This window comes from Lissotriton vulgaris, chromosome 11 (genome assembly GCF_964263255.1).
Source record: "Lissotriton vulgaris chromosome 11, aLisVul1.2, whole genome shotgun sequence".
Taxonomy (NCBI): Eukaryota; Metazoa; Chordata; class Amphibia; order Caudata; family Salamandridae; genus Lissotriton; species Lissotriton vulgaris.
In genome coordinates, this window is record NC_141699.1 from 376845875 (window position 1) to 376864474 (window position 18600).

The following is an 18600-nucleotide window of genomic DNA, read 5'->3' on the forward strand; positions in this document are numbered from 1 at the left end:
TTGCCAACTTTCAGTATTTGGTCTACATGGTTCATATTTTGCACTAAGCTACCTCTAGGAGAGTATCCACTCTGGTACCCTATTTCATCAGGGCTTGCAAATAGGTCACTGGCTAAACATTTTCCTTTGATGGCCATTTTTTCTACCACATGCAGGCTCTCCTTGACACTTGCCCTCTGTTCTGTGGATGAGCAGGTCTACTCTGTTTGATTTTTGTGTGCTCTATCAGACTCTTCCTCTACTCCTAGCAAATACCTGATGGATACCAAGACACAGGGTGGGTCCCAGGTTGGGTTATTTGATGCACCAAGGATTACTAAAGGACTTCTGCATGCAGCCATCAGTGTTCACCCTGTTTGAAACAACTACTCTACATTTTTTTAGAACATTTTCCATCGAATTCAGGACATAACAATCAATTGTCCATTCTTCTCCTTTCAAATTAGGAACTGGCCAGTGGCTAGTTGTTTGGCGAGTGCCAATCACAGTGTTACATTTGTGTAGGCTCCAACGTTCCTGGTGTGTTGGAGTGGTAACCACAAAGGCAGTTTAACTCTGCACTATCTGAGATGGGGTCACCCAGTCCTCAGGGGAGGGTAGATCCACCTAGGAAACTCATACCACGCAACAATCTTTAGGGAGTGTTCCTCTGTTCTAGAGAACATCTTGATCTGTGACTTTCTCCATTTTGGGAGGCTGCAGAGGTCCTCGTTTTCTGGTCTTTCCATCACCACACAGTATAATGATGCAAGCATTCATTTTAAAGGGTACACATGCAGGATAACACATGTCCTGTGTACTTAGCAGTAGGGGTGTCCTCGCAGCTGTCTCCAGGTGTATGGCTTAGGCACAGGTAATTGGCAAGAGTGCTTGGTTATCTGTAGGCATTGAGACCTGTGGAGTATGTGCAACAAGGAATGCATCATGGTCTAAAATATGAACTGTAATCCTTGGTGTTGCCAAGTAAACTCTGGCACTATTTACATGCATAATCCGGTGACAGGTAGAAATCTCTTTCACAGAATTGTATCACAAAAAATGACCATCTTTCCCATAACTAGTAACGTGTGTGTACAGACCAATCTTACTAATCAAAACATAGTGTGGTACAGATACATTGGACCCCAATGAATTCTTTATTTTTTACTGTGCTTTTTTATGTGCTAACATGTTGCTTGGTGATTGTAAGAAGTTGGCTCTGTATATATTATACCAAAAATAAGGTATAGTGTGCACAGAGTCCAGTGGATCCCCAGAGGCTTTACAGAGGCTAAAGCAGATATCACTAATGTTCCCGTTTGTGGTAGAGTGGACGAGCAGTTAGGCTTATCAGAGGGCAGTGCTAAGCATATGTTGTACATACACAGGCAAGAAATGGCTATACACACTCAGGGCCAGATGTAGGTAAATCTCATTTACCGATTTTAAAATACCGAGTCATACCGAATCGGTATTTCATAATCGGAAAACGAGATGTAGATAAAAAATCGGTAAAAATTACCGAATCGGAATCAGTCGGTATCCCATATCGGGATTTACCGAGTCGGAATTTACCTACTCGGTAAAATCCGATTCGGTAAAACCCAAACACACCAACGGCTCCATGGCCCATAGGAATGAATAGGCAGTACCGAGTCGGAAAATACCGACTCGGTAAAAACCGACTCGGTAATTCCCGATTCGGTAAAATCCGAGTCGGAAATTTGAAACTGACAAACTTGTGAGCCTGTGAACCAATCAGGAACTCCACCCACACCCAAATCCAAATCCACTGGGGAACCAACCAATCAGATCCAAGCACCCCTCCCCAGTACCTGGGACTGGCCACGCCCATGCAGGTGCAGAAACCAACAGTCAGGAGAGCAGGAGGACTGGAGCAGGCTTCCCTGAGCTAACCAACACAGCGCCATGGAGAGTCAGGAGGCACAGAAGGATTCTGCAGAGCGCAAGAGGAAGCAGAAGTTCAGCCAGGAAGAACTTTATGTGCTTGTATCAGAGGTGACAAGCAATTACAGCAAAATTTTTGGCAAACAATCCCAGCATGTTGCAGAATCTATTAAGCGCAGCACCTGGATGGAAATACAAGGCAAGGTAAATGCCATTGGTGTCACCCACCGTGACCATGAAGATCTTAAAAAACGGTGGTATGATATCCGGATAGTTACAAAGAAGAAACTTGCTAACCACCGCAAGGAAAGTGATGCAACAGGGGGAGGAAGAAACCGAGCCCCTAGACTCAGCGACATCGAGGAGATGGTGGCATCCACCCTTGAGAAGGAATGCATCCACGGCATCGGGGACGCAGACAGCTCAAAAAGAGGCGCAAAAAAACAAGGTAAGATGCAAGTACATTGTCATTTACCCATGTACCTATTCCCCTCACACACTCTGTGTGCCCAAATCAGACTCCAGAACAGGTTTAACTAATGTCCTGCAATGCATCCCGGGAAATGTAGTCATGTGTAGATACCTCAGAGCAGTCAGCATGCATTGCAGCAAGGGGACCAACAGACAAGTAGCATAGGCAAATGAGAGACAGGCAAAGGTACAATAGAATTGTGTATTATCATGAGACACAGGTGAACAACTCCACTGACACAATGTCCATGTCTGTCCACAGGAGAGTCAATGCGCAGCACACCAGAGGATAGAGAGAAGAGGAAGGAAGGAGCAGGACCAAGCACATCACACGGTGGGAATGGCCAAGAGCAGGCAGCCGTGTCAGCAGAGGAGCCTACATGACCACATCCACAGTCCCCTCTCCTATTCGAGACTCAGGAGACAGGAGCAACAGGACATTCAGCCACACCCACAACACCATCCCCAGTGCTGGGAAGGGCAAGGTGCCATGATGGGCCCCCTCGTAGAATATTAGAAACATCTGAGGAGGAGGAGGAGGAGGAGGTTAACACACAGGAAACAGGCAACACCGAAGAGCTGCCCACTCCCAGAGTTACGCGTGCCAGTGTCCGAGGGCGAAGGCCACGGGAGGCTGAGGATGTGCGTCAAGGTCAGGGTGTCTTCTGTGGACTGGAGGCCACCATGGTCAAAGTTCAGCGCCTGCAGGCAAAAGTGATGATGGAGGTTCAGAGGCAGGCACACACAACAAACAAGAAACTTGATGCAGTAGGCAAGGGCATAGGGGAAATGGCAGAGAGCATGCAGTCTATGGCGTCTGGAATATCTAACATTACACAGTGCATGACTGTCCTGTGTGACAAGTTGGACCGGGACCATTTACACAGACGCAAGGCCCGTGCGGATACGCGGCAGCAGATAATGGCCTTGAACAGGTTTGCCAGTGCTACAAACGTGCTGTGCAGACGGTCAGTGAGGATGCAGGATGCAATAGTGCAGTGCTGCAACAATTTATCTGAAGGAATGGCCCGGATGACCTCTGCAATGGAGCTTGTGCTCGCTCAACAGACTGGCACTGGAGGCGACACTTGTGTGTTGGAAAGTGAGGGGTCTACCAGCAGGAGTGGTGCAAGCACTCCTGTGCAAGACTTACGTCGGAGCGGCAGGCGTCGTGTAAGACAGGCAACACTGAGATCATTGGCTCACCGCCACAGCAGTCCCGCCCTGTGGTCCGTGGCCACAGACAATGACATTGCCCTCCACCCAAGGAAGAAGCCACGGTGGTGTTAACCGTGACAACACAGTCATGTACTGTTTGACATTGTGTGCCCAATGTGTGCTATCAATGCTGTGGCGTAGTGCAAATTAAACTACTTACACAAATTACTCTGCCTGCCTGTGTATCATTACTCACTCAGAAATATTGCTGTGTAATCTCTTCCCGTCTCAGTCTCCCATCTGTAGCTGCTGCTGCCACCGTAGCATGGGGCTCTGCCTCCTCTGTGTCATCATCAATGTCCTCATGATAAGTGATCTCCACCTCTGTGCCTTCCTTTGTTGCGAGATTATGTAACATGGCACATGTTGCTATGATCTTGCAGCAGATTAATGGGGTGTACTGCCGTGCCCCTCCACTCTTGTGGAGGCAGCAAAACCTGCTCTTAAGGAGTCCAAATGTGCGCTCCACCACGTTGCGTGTAGATCTGTGAGCAACATTGTAGCGCCTTTCACTCCTGGTGGATGGGTTGAGGTAGGGAGTGAGCACGACGGACCGCAGGGCATATGCACTGTCGCCTAGGGGGGAGAAAGAATGACATTAATTGCATGTACATGAGACGTAGACATGCTGTGAGTGTTATGGTGTGTCAATGTGAATTACCTAGCAGGTATCCATTTCCGAATTCTCCGGCAAGTAGGCGTGTGTAAATTCCACTATTCTGGAATATATACGAATCATGAGTACTCCCGGGGAACTTGGCGACGATGTCTGTGATGATGTTCCCTGCGTTACATATGACCTGGACGTTGATGGAGTGCGTAGATTTACGATTCCTCTAAATGTGCTCTGTGGCTGCAGGTGGACAGAGTGGGACGTGGGTTCCATCGATGCAGCCTATCACGTGAGGAAAGTGTGCCAGGTGATAGAAATCTGTCTTGGTTTTTGCTAATTCTGCTGGTGTAGCAGGGAATGAAATGTAATGCCCCATCCTCTGCATCATGGTGTCAAGAAACCTCCTGAAGAAGCGGGACAGGCAGCCCTGGGACACACCACCGACTGCAGCTATCACGCTCTGGTAGCTCCCAGAGGCCAGCAGGTGTAAGCAACATAGCACCTGGACATGGGGTGGGATGGCATGGGCCCTGGGTGTTGGGTGGTCCAGGAGTGGGTGTCGGTCCCTGATCAAGTCCTTGATGGTGTCAGGGTGTAGCCTGTACCTTTGGAGTATTTCAGGCTCTGTCAGTTGGAACAGTGTTATCCTTTGCCTGTGCACTTGTTCCTCCCTTAGCCATTCTCTCTCTCCTGCTGCCTGTAGTCTTCGCCGTCTTGCTATGACGTAAAAAGCCGCCATTATGGGTGCAGAGGTGCATTTTGGGACTCTTTTTGTAGCCTTCCCCTGGTTACCACCTGCATTCACTTAATGGTAAATACCGACTTATGAATACCGAATTTCTGCGAATTCGGTATTTTTGGGCTTACCTACATCTCCATGGCCTTTTTTTACCGTATTTTATTTACCGATTCGGAAACTTACTATTCGGTATTTCTCAAATCGGTAGATTCCGCCATGGTAATTTTGCACGTTCATATTTACCGAGTCGGTTAAATTCCGACTAATATTTACCGAGTCGGTTAAAATCCGACTAATATTTACCGAGTCGGATTAAATCCGACTCGTGTTTTACGATTCAGAAAATTTTGGCCTCCTACATCTCATTTCAAGGATTCCGGTCGGTAACGGCGGATTTTACCGATTTTCGGCCGATACCGACCGGTAATAGGCGACCTACATCTGGCCCTTAATGACTAAATCTGAGTCCAATGAATTGTAAAAATATTACTTTTAGTATTCATTTTATAGAAGAAAAGATACTTTGTTGCAGTAAAATACTTTTTGCGGTATCACTGTTTTTCAATGTAAAAAGTGGACACTGCATTTTTCCATCAATACAATGTTATCCTATGGGAGGAAACACAATCAGCAATTTTCAGGTAAGTAACTGATTTAGGATATTGAGCTTTTGGATGAAGCTTCAGTACCAGGTGAGGTTCAGGTAAGTGACTTCACTGCACCACCAGCAGCACTGGGGTGGCTGGGTGCAGAGGTCAAACTCAGCATCTGGTGCATATGTTATCCAATGGAGAAAGGGGGCAAGCAAAGTGGTACTATTTACAGGTAAGAAGAATTGATTCGTAACCCAGTCTCCTGGGGTTATGGTAAGCACTGGCGGGCCAAAGGGCAGCATCAAACATACGCCCTCAGCTGCTCAGAGGCGGCAGAGTGCTAACTCAGCGTTAGGAGCCCAATCTAAACAAGTGGAAAATCTTAAAGTTGGAAAAAGGCTGCAGCCTCAGACCAGGAAACTAGACAAAAGAAGCCTACAGCTGCACAGGTAAGTTGGAATGTGCTGGGGTGTTGGGCAGAGATGAACTAGAGCCACATTTCAGGAAGGGCTAATAAACATTCGGAGGGGGTTCAATTCTTCCAGCAATGGGCAGGGTGGAGATGCAGGGGCTCTAGGAAGGGGTGAAAAAACAACAAAGCCTTGTTAACAATTAAATGGTCTTTTAAAGACCTGTGGAGTACTGAGGTGCGGCGGCAGACCAGACCAGCCAGCCCACAACAGATCAAAAACTGTGTGTGTGCCCAGGAAGCTGTCTCAGCCCGGGCTGACACACCCGACAGGGGATTGAAGCCCTTAGAACCCTATGGGCATTGCTCGCCTGGGGTTGGGACACTGTTGGTAGATCTCCCCAAGGCCCAGGGGCTCCGGGTGCTGGGGTGTCCTTTGGTGTCGGAAGTCAGCTTACTGGTGCAACTTGCGGTTAAGTGGGATCGCCGTGCAGAGGTTGCAGGCGTAGACGGGGAGACCGGCAGGGGTCAACCCACAGTGGACTCTTGCTCTAAATTGCTAGGGAACCTTTGCTGGACTGGTGGGTCAATGGAACTCAGGCTCTGGGTGTCCTGTGCAGAGTAGTTGGTTTCACCGTTCCGCAGGCAGAGCACTGTCTTTAACATTGTTTTTCTTCTGTACAGGTTCACTGTCCATGGAAGATTAGGAGTCTGTTTTAGAAGGTCGGCAGTCCTCCAGGGGTTCTGGAGGTTGCTGGTCTGCGGACGAGTTGCTCTTCTTCAGCAGGGTCTTTGAGGGCTGCAGAGAGGCCGGTAGGGCTGGGTCCAAGTCAATTGTTGTCTTCAGTCTTCTCTGCTGAACAGCTCTTCTTTGTCCTCTTATTCGTAGTTCATTGGTAATCTGAGGATTAAGGTTCAGGGATGACCCTAAATACTCAATTTAGGGGTGTTGCAGGAGTTAGAAGGTAGTAGCCAATGGGCTACTTACCTTAAGGGTGCCTACATCCTTTGTGTGCCCACTCCCTCTGGGAAGAGGGCAAATACCCTAAGCCTTTTGGCTAGAATCCTCTGATGCAATATGGAGGATTTTGAAAGGAAAGCACACCAGCTCAGGGCACCATAGAGCTCTGGCTGAGAGGGTGCACACCACCACTTCTAACTAATGTTCCCACTGACCTTGCCGCCAAAAGAGGGGCTTGGTCAGGTGGCAGGCATCTCCACTAGCTGGAGAGGCCCTGGTCAGCATAACATAGAACGGGAAGCCTTTGAGGCTCACCACCTTTCAATGGTGTTCCTGCTTGGGGTTAGGTGTTTCAGACCCAAGAGAGTAAAAGGCTCCCAGCTCAGGGGTTCAGAAACATGTCTAGAGATGACAGGCTGGTGCCGACCAGTCAAGAACATACTAGTGGGTCGGTACACTTTCAGAGGGTATCTCTGAGGTGCCTTCTGAGTGCATTTATTAATTATTGCAACACTGGAATCAGAGTGGGCTCACTAATCTGGGATGTTTGTTACCAAACACATTGAAATTTGGTGAAGCCATCGTGAAGCTGTGGAATTCGTAGTGACAAGCTCCCGGCCTATGTACTCAGTATGGGTTCACTGTGCACTTATAATGTCTAAGAATGGGGTTAGACACTATAAGGGCATATGTGCTCATGCAGTTATGCCCTCACATGAGGCAGAAAGCACCCTGTCTTATGGCTGTAAGGCCTGCTGTAGTGGTGACTTACGTATTCCTCTTGTAAAATAAGTGCACAAAAGGTTTTATGAATGTGATTTTTTATAGTGTTATAGTTTTAAAAAGACTAAAGACTAGAATAATAAACTTGAAACTTGAACTATGCCTCTTGCAGTGCTGGTAGGCATGGCATTCAGGGATGTGTGCCAGGTTGACTCCACTTTTATCTGCACCAGAACACACAGGCTGCAGCGGCAGTGCGCATATGTTTGGTAAGGGTTCTCTTAGGGTGTCAGTATACATGCGAGAATTTTCCCTGCAGCACATTCAAGGACCATTTGTGGGTTACTTACCCTAATTGTGTCAACAATAGTACCTAGCAATACGAATTGACTTCATTTGGACCTCTCACAATATCATGACTCCCCTTTTGGCAATAATTCCCTTACGGCCACCTGCCAATATCATCACCTGCCCAGTACAATCGTGTGCTTGGTCCCCTTCCTTGCAGTCCCTTAGACACCGCTTTGGCATCCTTGACTGCTTTGTTATGCATGAGGAAAGGATTTTGTTTTGGGAACTAAAATAGCCATTTCTGCTGTACATTCCTGTTATAGGAGCTACCAGTATGAAAACACAAACATACTTTGTGGAAACAATAAAGGAAGAGGCTTCCATGCTCGATATGTGTACAAGAAATCATCAATCAGACTGTACACATTGACCGCATATTGTTCAATGCTATGAGTAGTTGTATTGCATTCTGGTACTTGTAGTTCTGTCAATAATGGAAAAAGCAAAATAACAAGAAACCGGTTTCAAAAAAGATACATTGGACAAGAGAAAGGTTGGGATCTTTGCTTTAGGATCCTGCAAAAATATTGAATCCACTGAATCATTTTATGTAACAGAGGCAATCTGCTTTGTTGACTTTACTTTGGTTTTAAAAAAAATACCTGGAGCACCTGTACATATTTCAGTATAGAATGTACTTTATTTGATTTGTAAAAATCATAAAAGGGTGGATCTTACCACCATGCAAACAGCATGTACATCTTGAAGTCAGCATAAAAACAACTTTAAAATCACCTGAAAAATAATAAGTTAAAATAGCGTAATCTTAGCTAACTTACACAAATATGCAATCGCAGTGTAAAATTATAAAGATATAGCTGAAAGAAAGTATGACTATCTCATTGGAACTTCAAAACAACAGATGAATGTTCTAGAAAAAGGTGCAAATACTTTGGGGAGTAAATGTAATTTGGTGGGAGATACACAATTTAACTCAGAATGAAGAACGCAACCTGGAAAAATGAGATTAAAGGGGTATCCATTAGGAAAGAAGGTGGGGGTCCAGGGTCAGCCGTGATGAGAACAGTTGGCCAGGGTCATCTTTAATTACTGCCTTGTTTTCTAGCTCTTCAGCAGCATGAGCCAAGAATTTTATAGTTTTGCAAGCTAGTTGTATCCGAGATCCGCTAAGGCATTCTATCACAGCCGCCCTGCAAGTTCTCGCCTGAGCTTCTCTTAAAAGTGGTAGCAAAAGCGTTTTCCTTGATTTTTGCAGTACTGGGCATATGCATATTAAATGCAATGAAGACTCTACGGCGTTGCCGCAGAGACGACAGGCAGAAGTTGGCAAGGACCGTTGCCATTTGGGGGTGAGGTCTTTACTCGAAAAGCCTCCCAGCCTCAGAAGGCTTAATTTCCTCTTATAAAAGTCCCTAAAACAATCTTGCAAGTATGGTTGAGGTTTCAGGTGTTTGTAAGTTGGCAACACAATCCAGGCATGGCTTTTACCAGCCACTGCGGCTTTGTCCATTAGCAGCGATTCTTGTTTGATGGCTTTGTTGGTAAGCTGTTTAAAAGCGTTGTGTGACATAGGTGAAAGCCAGGCTTCTTCCAGCTTTAATGAATCGAGCGTTTGCCTGAGGGATTTGTATGTTAAATTAGGGGACCCGGCCTGTTTTTCGACCTCTAGCCAGCAGAGGTGGGCAAGTGTGTTGTCTTCAGCATCCCTCATGCGCCAGTAGTATTTGGCCAGAGCGCCTTGTCTTGCGGGAGTCTGATTAGTTAGTCCATATTCCAAACGTATTTGGGCTTGTGAATTATGTCTCGGGATCGAAAAGAGGTTTTTAAATAGTCTGGATTGGGCGAGATTTAGCACTGTGGAGTCCCTGACTGCCATCATTTCCGAGCCATATGTGAGCGATGGTAAGAATTTGGCAGCTACGATCTTTAGCATAGGGCCGGTGGAACTGCCACTTAGCTGTTTTTGTATGGTTTTAAAGGCAAATTGAAGCTGTTTGGCTTTTGATTTCCCCAGTTCTGAGTGGTGATTGTACTTTAATTGATGGTCGAGTAAAATTCCCAGATATTTATATTTGTCCACCTGTGTTAATATAGAAGAATTTATCCTCCATACAAATTTTGTTTTTTTCTTTTGAGAGCTGGAGAAGCATAGGATATTTGATTTTTTGAGGTTTATAGTTAATTGTGCTTTGGTGATGTATAACGCGAGTTTGGTAATGAAACGTTGTAGGCCGATCGGGGTTTTTGAGAGGAGCACAATGTCGTCTGCATATTATAGGCTGGCAATGGGTGTTTGGTCCAGTTTTGGTGGATGTCACTGGATTGTACGTAGATCACTTTCTAGGTCTGCGGTGTAGATGTTAAAGAGGCTGGGAGCCAACACGCAGTCTTGTTTTAGGCCGTTCAAAGTTGTGAATTTCTTAGTTAGGCATTGGCTGACTCCTTTTTTTATTTGAACCCAGGTGTGCGAGTATAGCTCTATAATTGCTCACAGTAGCTTTGGCGGCGTGCCCCAGGCTTTCATTTTGGCCCAAAGTTTGGATCTAGGCCCTTTATCTAAAGCAGCTGTCAAGTCTAAGACACAAGTGTAAAGCGTAGTGGAGTTATCGATTTTCTTTTTAGCCAGGAGGGTTAGCGCGGATAGGTTTGTGAGAGTGCCCGTTCCAGCCCGAAAACCTGTTTGTGTCGGAGGGATTAGCCCTTTTCTGCTGACCCAAGACTCCAGTTCTACCAAAAGATTTGATGCGTAGATCTTGACCTCTACATCTATTAAGGCTATTAGCCTATAATTATTTGGGTCTGAGCGGGGCCCTGATTTGTATATCGGGTGTAAAATGCTGTGTAAATATTTCAGTAAAGCTGGTCACTTTCATTTTATAATGATGTGCTTTATTTGTATACATTTGACACTTATTTCTAAACCTGATATATTGCTTTTAACTTTGGCCTGGCACATGATCCAGAGTTATTCAAAGCATGCCCAAAGGAAACAAGAATTATGGGTTTCTGTTAGATCCCTTAATGGAAACATTGTGAAATCACTTGCAAGGATTAGTATTTAATATCCTGGTCATATGTTTTCCCCTTTATTAGTACATACTTCAAACAGCTGATGAAGAAAACACTTTAAGATATGTTCTACAGCAGTCCCAATGACCCCTCAGTGATTATTTAAGAAGACAATGACAGAAAGTCATGTTAAAATGAATTTAGATTATTTCATACAATGTTCTGGTTAAGAATATTGTGCAGGCAATTGAAAAATCTTAAAATGAGAAGAGCAGGCTGATATTTTCCTCTGTGAAAGAAATATGGCAACCCCACCTCTACTCCAGTTAATTCTGTGCTACCTCTTCCCTCTAAAACAAGCAATACTCTGTCAAGGACACTCTCTCTCAGGGGCCACCCACTCACTCTTGTCAGGTGCCTGGCAGGCTCGAACGGACTTTGCAAGATTAGTGTTCTCTTATCCTTTGGAAGGACTGTTTAGGAATAGTGTTCATATCTGTAGCATGTTTTGAAATATCCTGGGTTTCACAGGTCTGTTCAATGGTATTCCAGAAGACTGTGTAGTACTTTTTATACATCACATACATTTTCCATTTGTTCATACAAATGGACTCCCAGTCTCCAACATTCCGACCATGGCCAAGCTCATGGAGCAATGTGTCCACGTTCACTTTGCAATCACATTGAACGCTTCCAACTTCTGGACCAAGTACAATCTGGCTTCCATCATGGTCATAGTACCAAATCCCCTATCACCCACATTGTCGATGATGCGCTCAAAGTGCTGGATCAGAACGATTTCTGCCTTCTGATCCTCCTCGACCTATCATCAGCCTTCTATACAGTCAAACATGATTGCATACTCGACCTACTGGAGCTTAGGATGGGGCTTTCAGGGCCTGTCCTAAATTGGTTTGCATCTTTTCTCCACAATAGAACTCAAAATTCAAGGTCAATCAATCCCTCTCTAACCCTTCCGGAGGCAACCTTGGGGTTCCTCAAGGGTCCACACTCTCTCCTACTCTCATCAACTTGTTCATGGAACCTTTAACTGAAATCTTGAAACTATCCAATGTCCATTATAACAGGTATGCCGATGATACCCAAATGTACCTGAAATTCTCCTTCCCCGGCGATATCAGTTCCCTCAACACCACTCTACTGAAAGCTCAAAACTGGTTGATTTAATCATCTCAAACTCAATGCTCTAAAAACGGAATTCCTTTTAATTGACCCACTGAATTATTCATCTGTGAATGAATCAATCAGCTAACGGCTCTTAACTGCATACCACACATCATTGACTCCACAAATTATTGGGCATAATGCTCGACAAGAGCCTGAACATGCAAACACATATTACTGCCCTCACCAAGGAAGCTAACTTTCAAATTAGCATCCCCATGAAATTAAACCTTTTCTCCCCTCCAATGACTTCAAATACGTGGTGCAATCTGTGGTAATCTCCAAGTTGGACTATGGAAGTGCAACCCTCTCTGGACTCCCGAGATCAAAGAGAGCTCCACTCAGGGCCTCTCTTAATTCGGCTGCTAGACTCATATCTGGCTCAAAAAGATACCTCCATATTACACCAGAGTTAAAATCCCTAAATTGACTTCCTTATGAAGCAAGTATACAACTAAAAATTCCTTGCATGACTCACAAAGCCTTACATTACAACACCCCACTATACCTTGCACAAAAACTTACACTATCTGGTGGCTCCAGGTCCTCCCGTAGAGCCAACACCCTTCGCCTGAAACCCCAGAAATTCCAGAAAACAAAAACTTATGAACGTGCTTCCAGAGATCTGGAACTCCCTTCCTCTGGAAATTAGACGATCACCATAACTGTTAATTAAAAAAAGGAATTTAAAGCCCTTATGAACAAATTCTTGCCCTAGAATCCTCTTGCCTCATACGCACTCAAAGACTTGTCTCCTCTCTGTTTTTACTTGTATTTTTATTATATTTGTCTGAGGCACCCTGTTATGACTTTGTAATATGCTTTGTGTATCCTTCTCCCTCTTTCTTCATTGCTGGTCTGTCCTATTTTTGCTTAGACTGTTTATGATTATGTATGCCATGCCATCATTGAGTTTCTCTCCCCTTACATTTCTGACCATTATGTTGTTTGTTATATAGGTCATTTCTCTTTTTCGTTCATGTGTACATTTCTCTGATACCCTAATGGGTCTTGTTCACACTATATAAAACTTCTTAAATAAAATTAAAACAAAATTACACCAGTCGAGCTTCAACCCGCAGTGTGTACTATCCGCTGGTGATCCATCATACTGTGTGCATGCAGGATAGACCGAGGTGAAACTTGTCTCATAGAGTGCAGGCTACACAAGGTGAGCCCCATTTCATTATACAGGATAGCCCCTGGTGAGTTCCATCCAAGGAAGCATGGAAGACCTATATGAACATCACTTTGCTGTGCACGATAGCCAAGTGCCATTATGCTGGACAAACACAGGTGAGTACCATTTTATTTTACAGGACAGCACAGATGAGACCAATCCCAGGCACATGGCAAACCTAGATGAGCTTTGCTTCATGGTACAGGATAGGCCCATGCCATTGTGCTTGGTAGGCGCAGGTGATTTTCATACCATTATACAGGACACACCAGTGAAGTCCTATCCCAATGTGCATGATAGCTTTAGGTGCACTTTACAGTGCAGGATAGCCCCATGCCATTGGGTAGGCGTTTTCAATTTCATTATACAGGATAGCCCCAGGTGAGTTGCATCCCATTAGAAAGTACATCCCAGGTGCGCCACATCCCAATGCGTATGACAGCCCAAAGCGAGTTCTAAATCACTGTGCAGATTTACCTTACCTGAAATCCATCCCAAAGTACATTATATCCCTAGGCGAGTTTTATTTTACTCCGTAGAATAACCCCATGGCATTGTATTGGATAAACTGAGGTCAAGCCCATCTCATTATGCAGGATGACCTGAGGTGACCCCATCTAACTGTGTGTGGGATAGACCAGGTGCAGGATACAGACATCTGAGTTCCATCTCATTATACAGGATGACCTGAGGTGACCGCATCTAATTGTGTATGGGATAGCCCAGGTGTTGTGTACACACATCTGAGTCCCATCTCATTAGACAGGATAACCTAAGGTGACCCCATCGAACTGTGTGTGGGATTGCCCAGGGGTTGTGTACACACATCTGAGCCCCATCACATTATACAGGATATTCTGAAGTAACCCCATATAACTGTGTTTGGGAAAGCCCAGGTGTAGGACACATACATCTGAGTCCCAGCTTATTAAGCAGGATAACCACAGGTGAGAGAGAGTCTGGATGGGCAGTAACACTGGTGTAACAGGGAGTCTGTCTTTGAATGTAGTGTGTATGCAGTAATAAATGTACAACCCATATACTGTTCGATGTAGAGCGGGTTGGCTTTGGTGTAAAGTTGAAAATACATTCACTAATGTATCTCTTCTATACTCTTTCGCTTTTTTTCCAGAACGTTTTCGGAAAAAACAAAAACTTGTGAGTATCAGTACTTCCATCTACTATATACTGTACATGTCAGGAATACAAGTGTGAGGGGTTGGCAGAGTTTTCTTCTGATTAAATCATCAGTTTAATAGTTCCCTAGACATGTCCACTTGTATGTCAGAATGTTCACTGCCTCTGCGCATGCCTGTTTTCATGTGATCCTGTTTTCATGTGATCCCGTTGTGGATTCTGATTCAAGGATACCCTCGCAGGGGGAAGGGTTTCTGGTGTAATCATGTGAGTTTTAGCAATAACTCCTGGTTTGCTGCCCCTCCCTTTTCTGTGCCACTGAAACCCACTACTGGCGTGGTGCCAGCCGAAACAATCATCATAACCTTTAACTCAAGCGGACATCAGCTGCCAGTTTTCCAACAGTCCTCTGCTCTGCGGAGTCGAGAAAAATGTCTTACCCATGATCAACTTTAAAAAACCTTTTAATCTGAAGAATTTATTTTTTGAGATAAATGTAAATATGTTGAAAATTTCAAGCCTTTAACACCATTTCTCTGCTTCTATAGTTCGTACTTACTTACAAAATTCACTGTACCTGCCAATTATCAGGATTCCTTTTTAAAATCATTCCGATTTTGCCCCTACAATGGGGCATAATATTAGGATTTTTGTGCTTCTACCCCACAAGTCGCGGTATTTATTGAGCAGTTTTCACCCAATATGTTCTGGCAGGTTTGAACCGCTGGAATATAACAGGGAGGGATTGCTAACTGTATAATCAGGTCCGATAGCCATTTCTGTGCAAACAAGTGTTTGCACCGGGATCACAGTTTAATGGGGCACTTGCAATTAGGACCTCTGAGGCTTGGGTACCAAGGTTGTGATGATCAAGTTGGATTAGTCAAATCTATGGGAGCCCTCAACTTCCTGATTGGTAGAGTAACTCTGCTAATACTAAATAATGGAGCAAACGAATAACCAGCTCTTCCATCAGCCAATAAGTTAGCCATACAGGGTACCTGCCCCTGTAACAAGCCTCCAACTGAAACAAGAACCTTATATGAGCCGTCAAAGCAGGTGCGCAAACATCTATCTTGAATTGGCCCCAAATCTCCTGTGCATTTCTGAAAATTTATGATCATGTGTGGTACCACTGAGCAGCATCTGACTGAATGTGATAGGACAGAAAGTAGTGGGAAATTAGAGTGCATGCTGTTAGCCAGCTGTTGAGAGGTTGAGGGGATACAAGATAATATACCATGAATTCTGTGCTCTGAGACATCTCGTCTGTGAGGCGTTGTCATATTATTGCACGTCTTGGCTGCCCACTCTCAATGACACTGCAATGGGCTTGAATTCCTGCTGTTCTGTGTCCACCCACATGTTCTCTGACATCTACCTGCGCCCAGATATCCAGCCTTCTCTATCGGCCGCTGCCTGATCTTCCGCTTCTTGTTTGCTGTATGACTCCCTGCCTGCTATAGAATCCGCTGCGTCTTCAATGAACCACTGCCTGCTTTTTTACACAGATATGGCTGTTGTCTAACTCCTTGTCGGCGTGTGACCCCCTCACATCTGGTCTCCAATCAGTACTTGTTCTACAAATTTCTGCCTCCTTTCTGACACCTTGGTTTCTTATTTTTTTTTTTTTTTATTTATTTAATTTGTATAGCGCTACAGCTACCCACCAAGGGGTTTCCCGGCGCTAGTAGTTCAGAAATGCGTATTTTGCCAGTCAATATCAGATGTTAAAAAGCCACGTTTTTAATGCTTTCCTAAACTTCACATGGCTGACTTCCGAACGTAAGGAATGAGGCATCTTGTTCCAGAGGGATGGGCCTAAGAAGGCAAAGGATCTTCCCCCATCCGTGATAATTTGATTTTAGGAATAATTAAATTGTTAGCGGTTGCTGATCTAAGGACTCTCGAAGGTAAGTAAGGATGCACAAGGTTCCGCAGATATTTAGGAGCAGTTCCAGTTGAAATTTTGTGCATAAAGCATAAGGATTTGAACGTAATCCTATTTTCAATTTTCAACCAATGGAGGTCACGGATGTATTTAGTAGTGGGGCAGGACATAGGGATTTTGAAAAGAAGTCTCGCCGCTGCATTTTGTACTAATTGCAGCCTTCTGATTGTAGCTTTCTTTGCCCCTAGGTACAGCACATTACTATAATCTAGCCTTGAAGTAATCAAGGCATTGATGACAGTTTTTTTGGTGCCATCAGGGACCATCCAGCAGATCTTCTTTAGCCATTTTAAGACTGCAAAACATGCAGCAGAAGTCTTAACGGCTTGCTGGTGCATATCTAAAGATTCGTCAATGATGACTCCCAAGTTACGTGCCTGTGAAACAGGTATAGGAAGAGGGCCCATTTCAGATGGCCAGTGTTGTGGTCCCCAGGCCTCTCTATTTTTTCCAAGAATAATTAGCTCCGTTTTCTCGCCGTTAAGCTTAAGAAAATTATCCTGCATCCATCCAGCGATCTTACCTAACCCTAATTTTAGCATGGAAGGATGGTTACTTTCGGCTGAAGAAAGAGAGAAAAGGAGCTGTGAGTCGTCAGCATATGAAAACATATTCAAACCTGTCTCCTCAACTAATCTCGCAAGAGGACTCATATACAAATTAAAAAGCAGTGGACTTAAAATTGAGCCCTGTGGTACTCCATGTTTAAGAAGTAAAGTCTCAGAGCAGGCAGACTGAGAAAAAACTTGAAACGTACGATTGCTTAACAGTGACTCAATCCAATTTATGGCTGCGCCATGAATACCTATGGAGGAGAGTGACTCCCTGACTGCTCTGAACTTCTTCCTGATGTGGGACTCTGCCTCATCCAACCCTCTGTCTGCTTTTTGCAACACACTGGCTCGTATCTGACATTCTCATGTTCTATGTCACCCTTCTCAGATCTTTAATGCATGTCCTCTGACTCCCGTCTGCTCCTTGATCCCCTGATCGCCGTTTGTTGTCTCTTTGCTCAGTCCCTCCATAGTGCATGTGTGGCAGATATCATACTGTGCTGGTCCATATTTGAAGACAACCAGTCTCTTTTGACATTTCTTTACAGACAGTTGGCACCTCCACCGCTTCCTCCAAAACGGCACGGTAAGTGACCATGAGAAGATGAAGATGTGATGGAGCAAGCAATATAAACGGGAGGAATGGGATACCAAGGGAGAATGGCAGAGAAAGCAAAAATGTGATGTAGGAAGCAGGAAGGTGAAAGAAAAGTGAAAGGATATTTTCGGCAAACCTATAAAATAGATTCAAAAGAGCTCAGCACATACCCATATGTTAGATTGTCATAAGTAATGTAACACAATTAGTAATTCTCAAAGTCAAAGTCATTGTCATTGTCATTCATAATCAAAAAAGATAAACTCTCAAGAAAGAATTTGTTAGAGACTTCTATGAAAAACTTTCTTCTTTTATTTTATATTTGATAGATGATGTTTCATTCGATTATTTAAAAACACTGTACAAAGTCCTAGCCATCATAGCCGACACGGCGCGTTTCGTCTCCACGAGACTTCTTCAAGGCTATAAAAATATGCAATAATAAAATTAATGTTATCCAATGTATATACATAAGGAAATTTTGAAACATTTGTTTCATAATTGAGTGCAAACTATCACATTGAAAAAGATCAGTTTGATTAATTTGTTGGGAAACACATGCAACATATTTATAACATTGCATATACCCTAAGATATAGAATTGCATCTAGCAGGACACATACCCAAAAGATATAAAAGCACTTGTAACTGTGTGCAGTGATTTTTCAAATTAGTAGTGTGACCAATGTTCTTCAAGATTAGACTGTTATTGATCATACTGTGCATTTTATATTTCTTAGATGTTTTAAAGAAAATTATGAATTTGTTTTTGTAATTGAAGACTTCCCTTTTTGATCAGTTTGTACAAAAGAACATTCATAGAAAATTCCTATGAACCTTGTAATTTCAACCTGTGAAATGATTTGTTGTGCATTATACTGTGTATATTATGCATATAGGTCTCCTAATATGTTCTCCTTTCAAACATATAATAATTTGGTGATTTATACATATAACTGTGGATATGATAATCTCCCATTGTGTTTGAAGCTGTTATAAATGAATGAATTTGTATACTTTTAAATGTTTCAAAATTTCCTTATGTACATAAATTGGATAA

At 44.0% G+C, this 18600-nt stretch overlaps 1 protein-coding gene across 1 annotated transcript in view; it reads left to right on the forward strand.

Moving 5' to 3' along the window:
* The window catches only part of LOC147679807 (uncharacterized), a 582063-nt gene that overhangs the window by 206290 nt on the left and 357173 nt on the right, over nucleotides 1-18600 (forward strand). The window contains exons 12-13 of the mRNA XM_086943363.1: nucleotides 14433-14458; nucleotides 17491-17528. Of these exons, the coding sequence (XP_086799489.1) occupies nucleotides 14433-14458; nucleotides 17491-17528 (64 nt within the window). The remainder of the gene's footprint in view (nucleotides 1-14432; nucleotides 14459-17490; nucleotides 17529-18600) is intronic.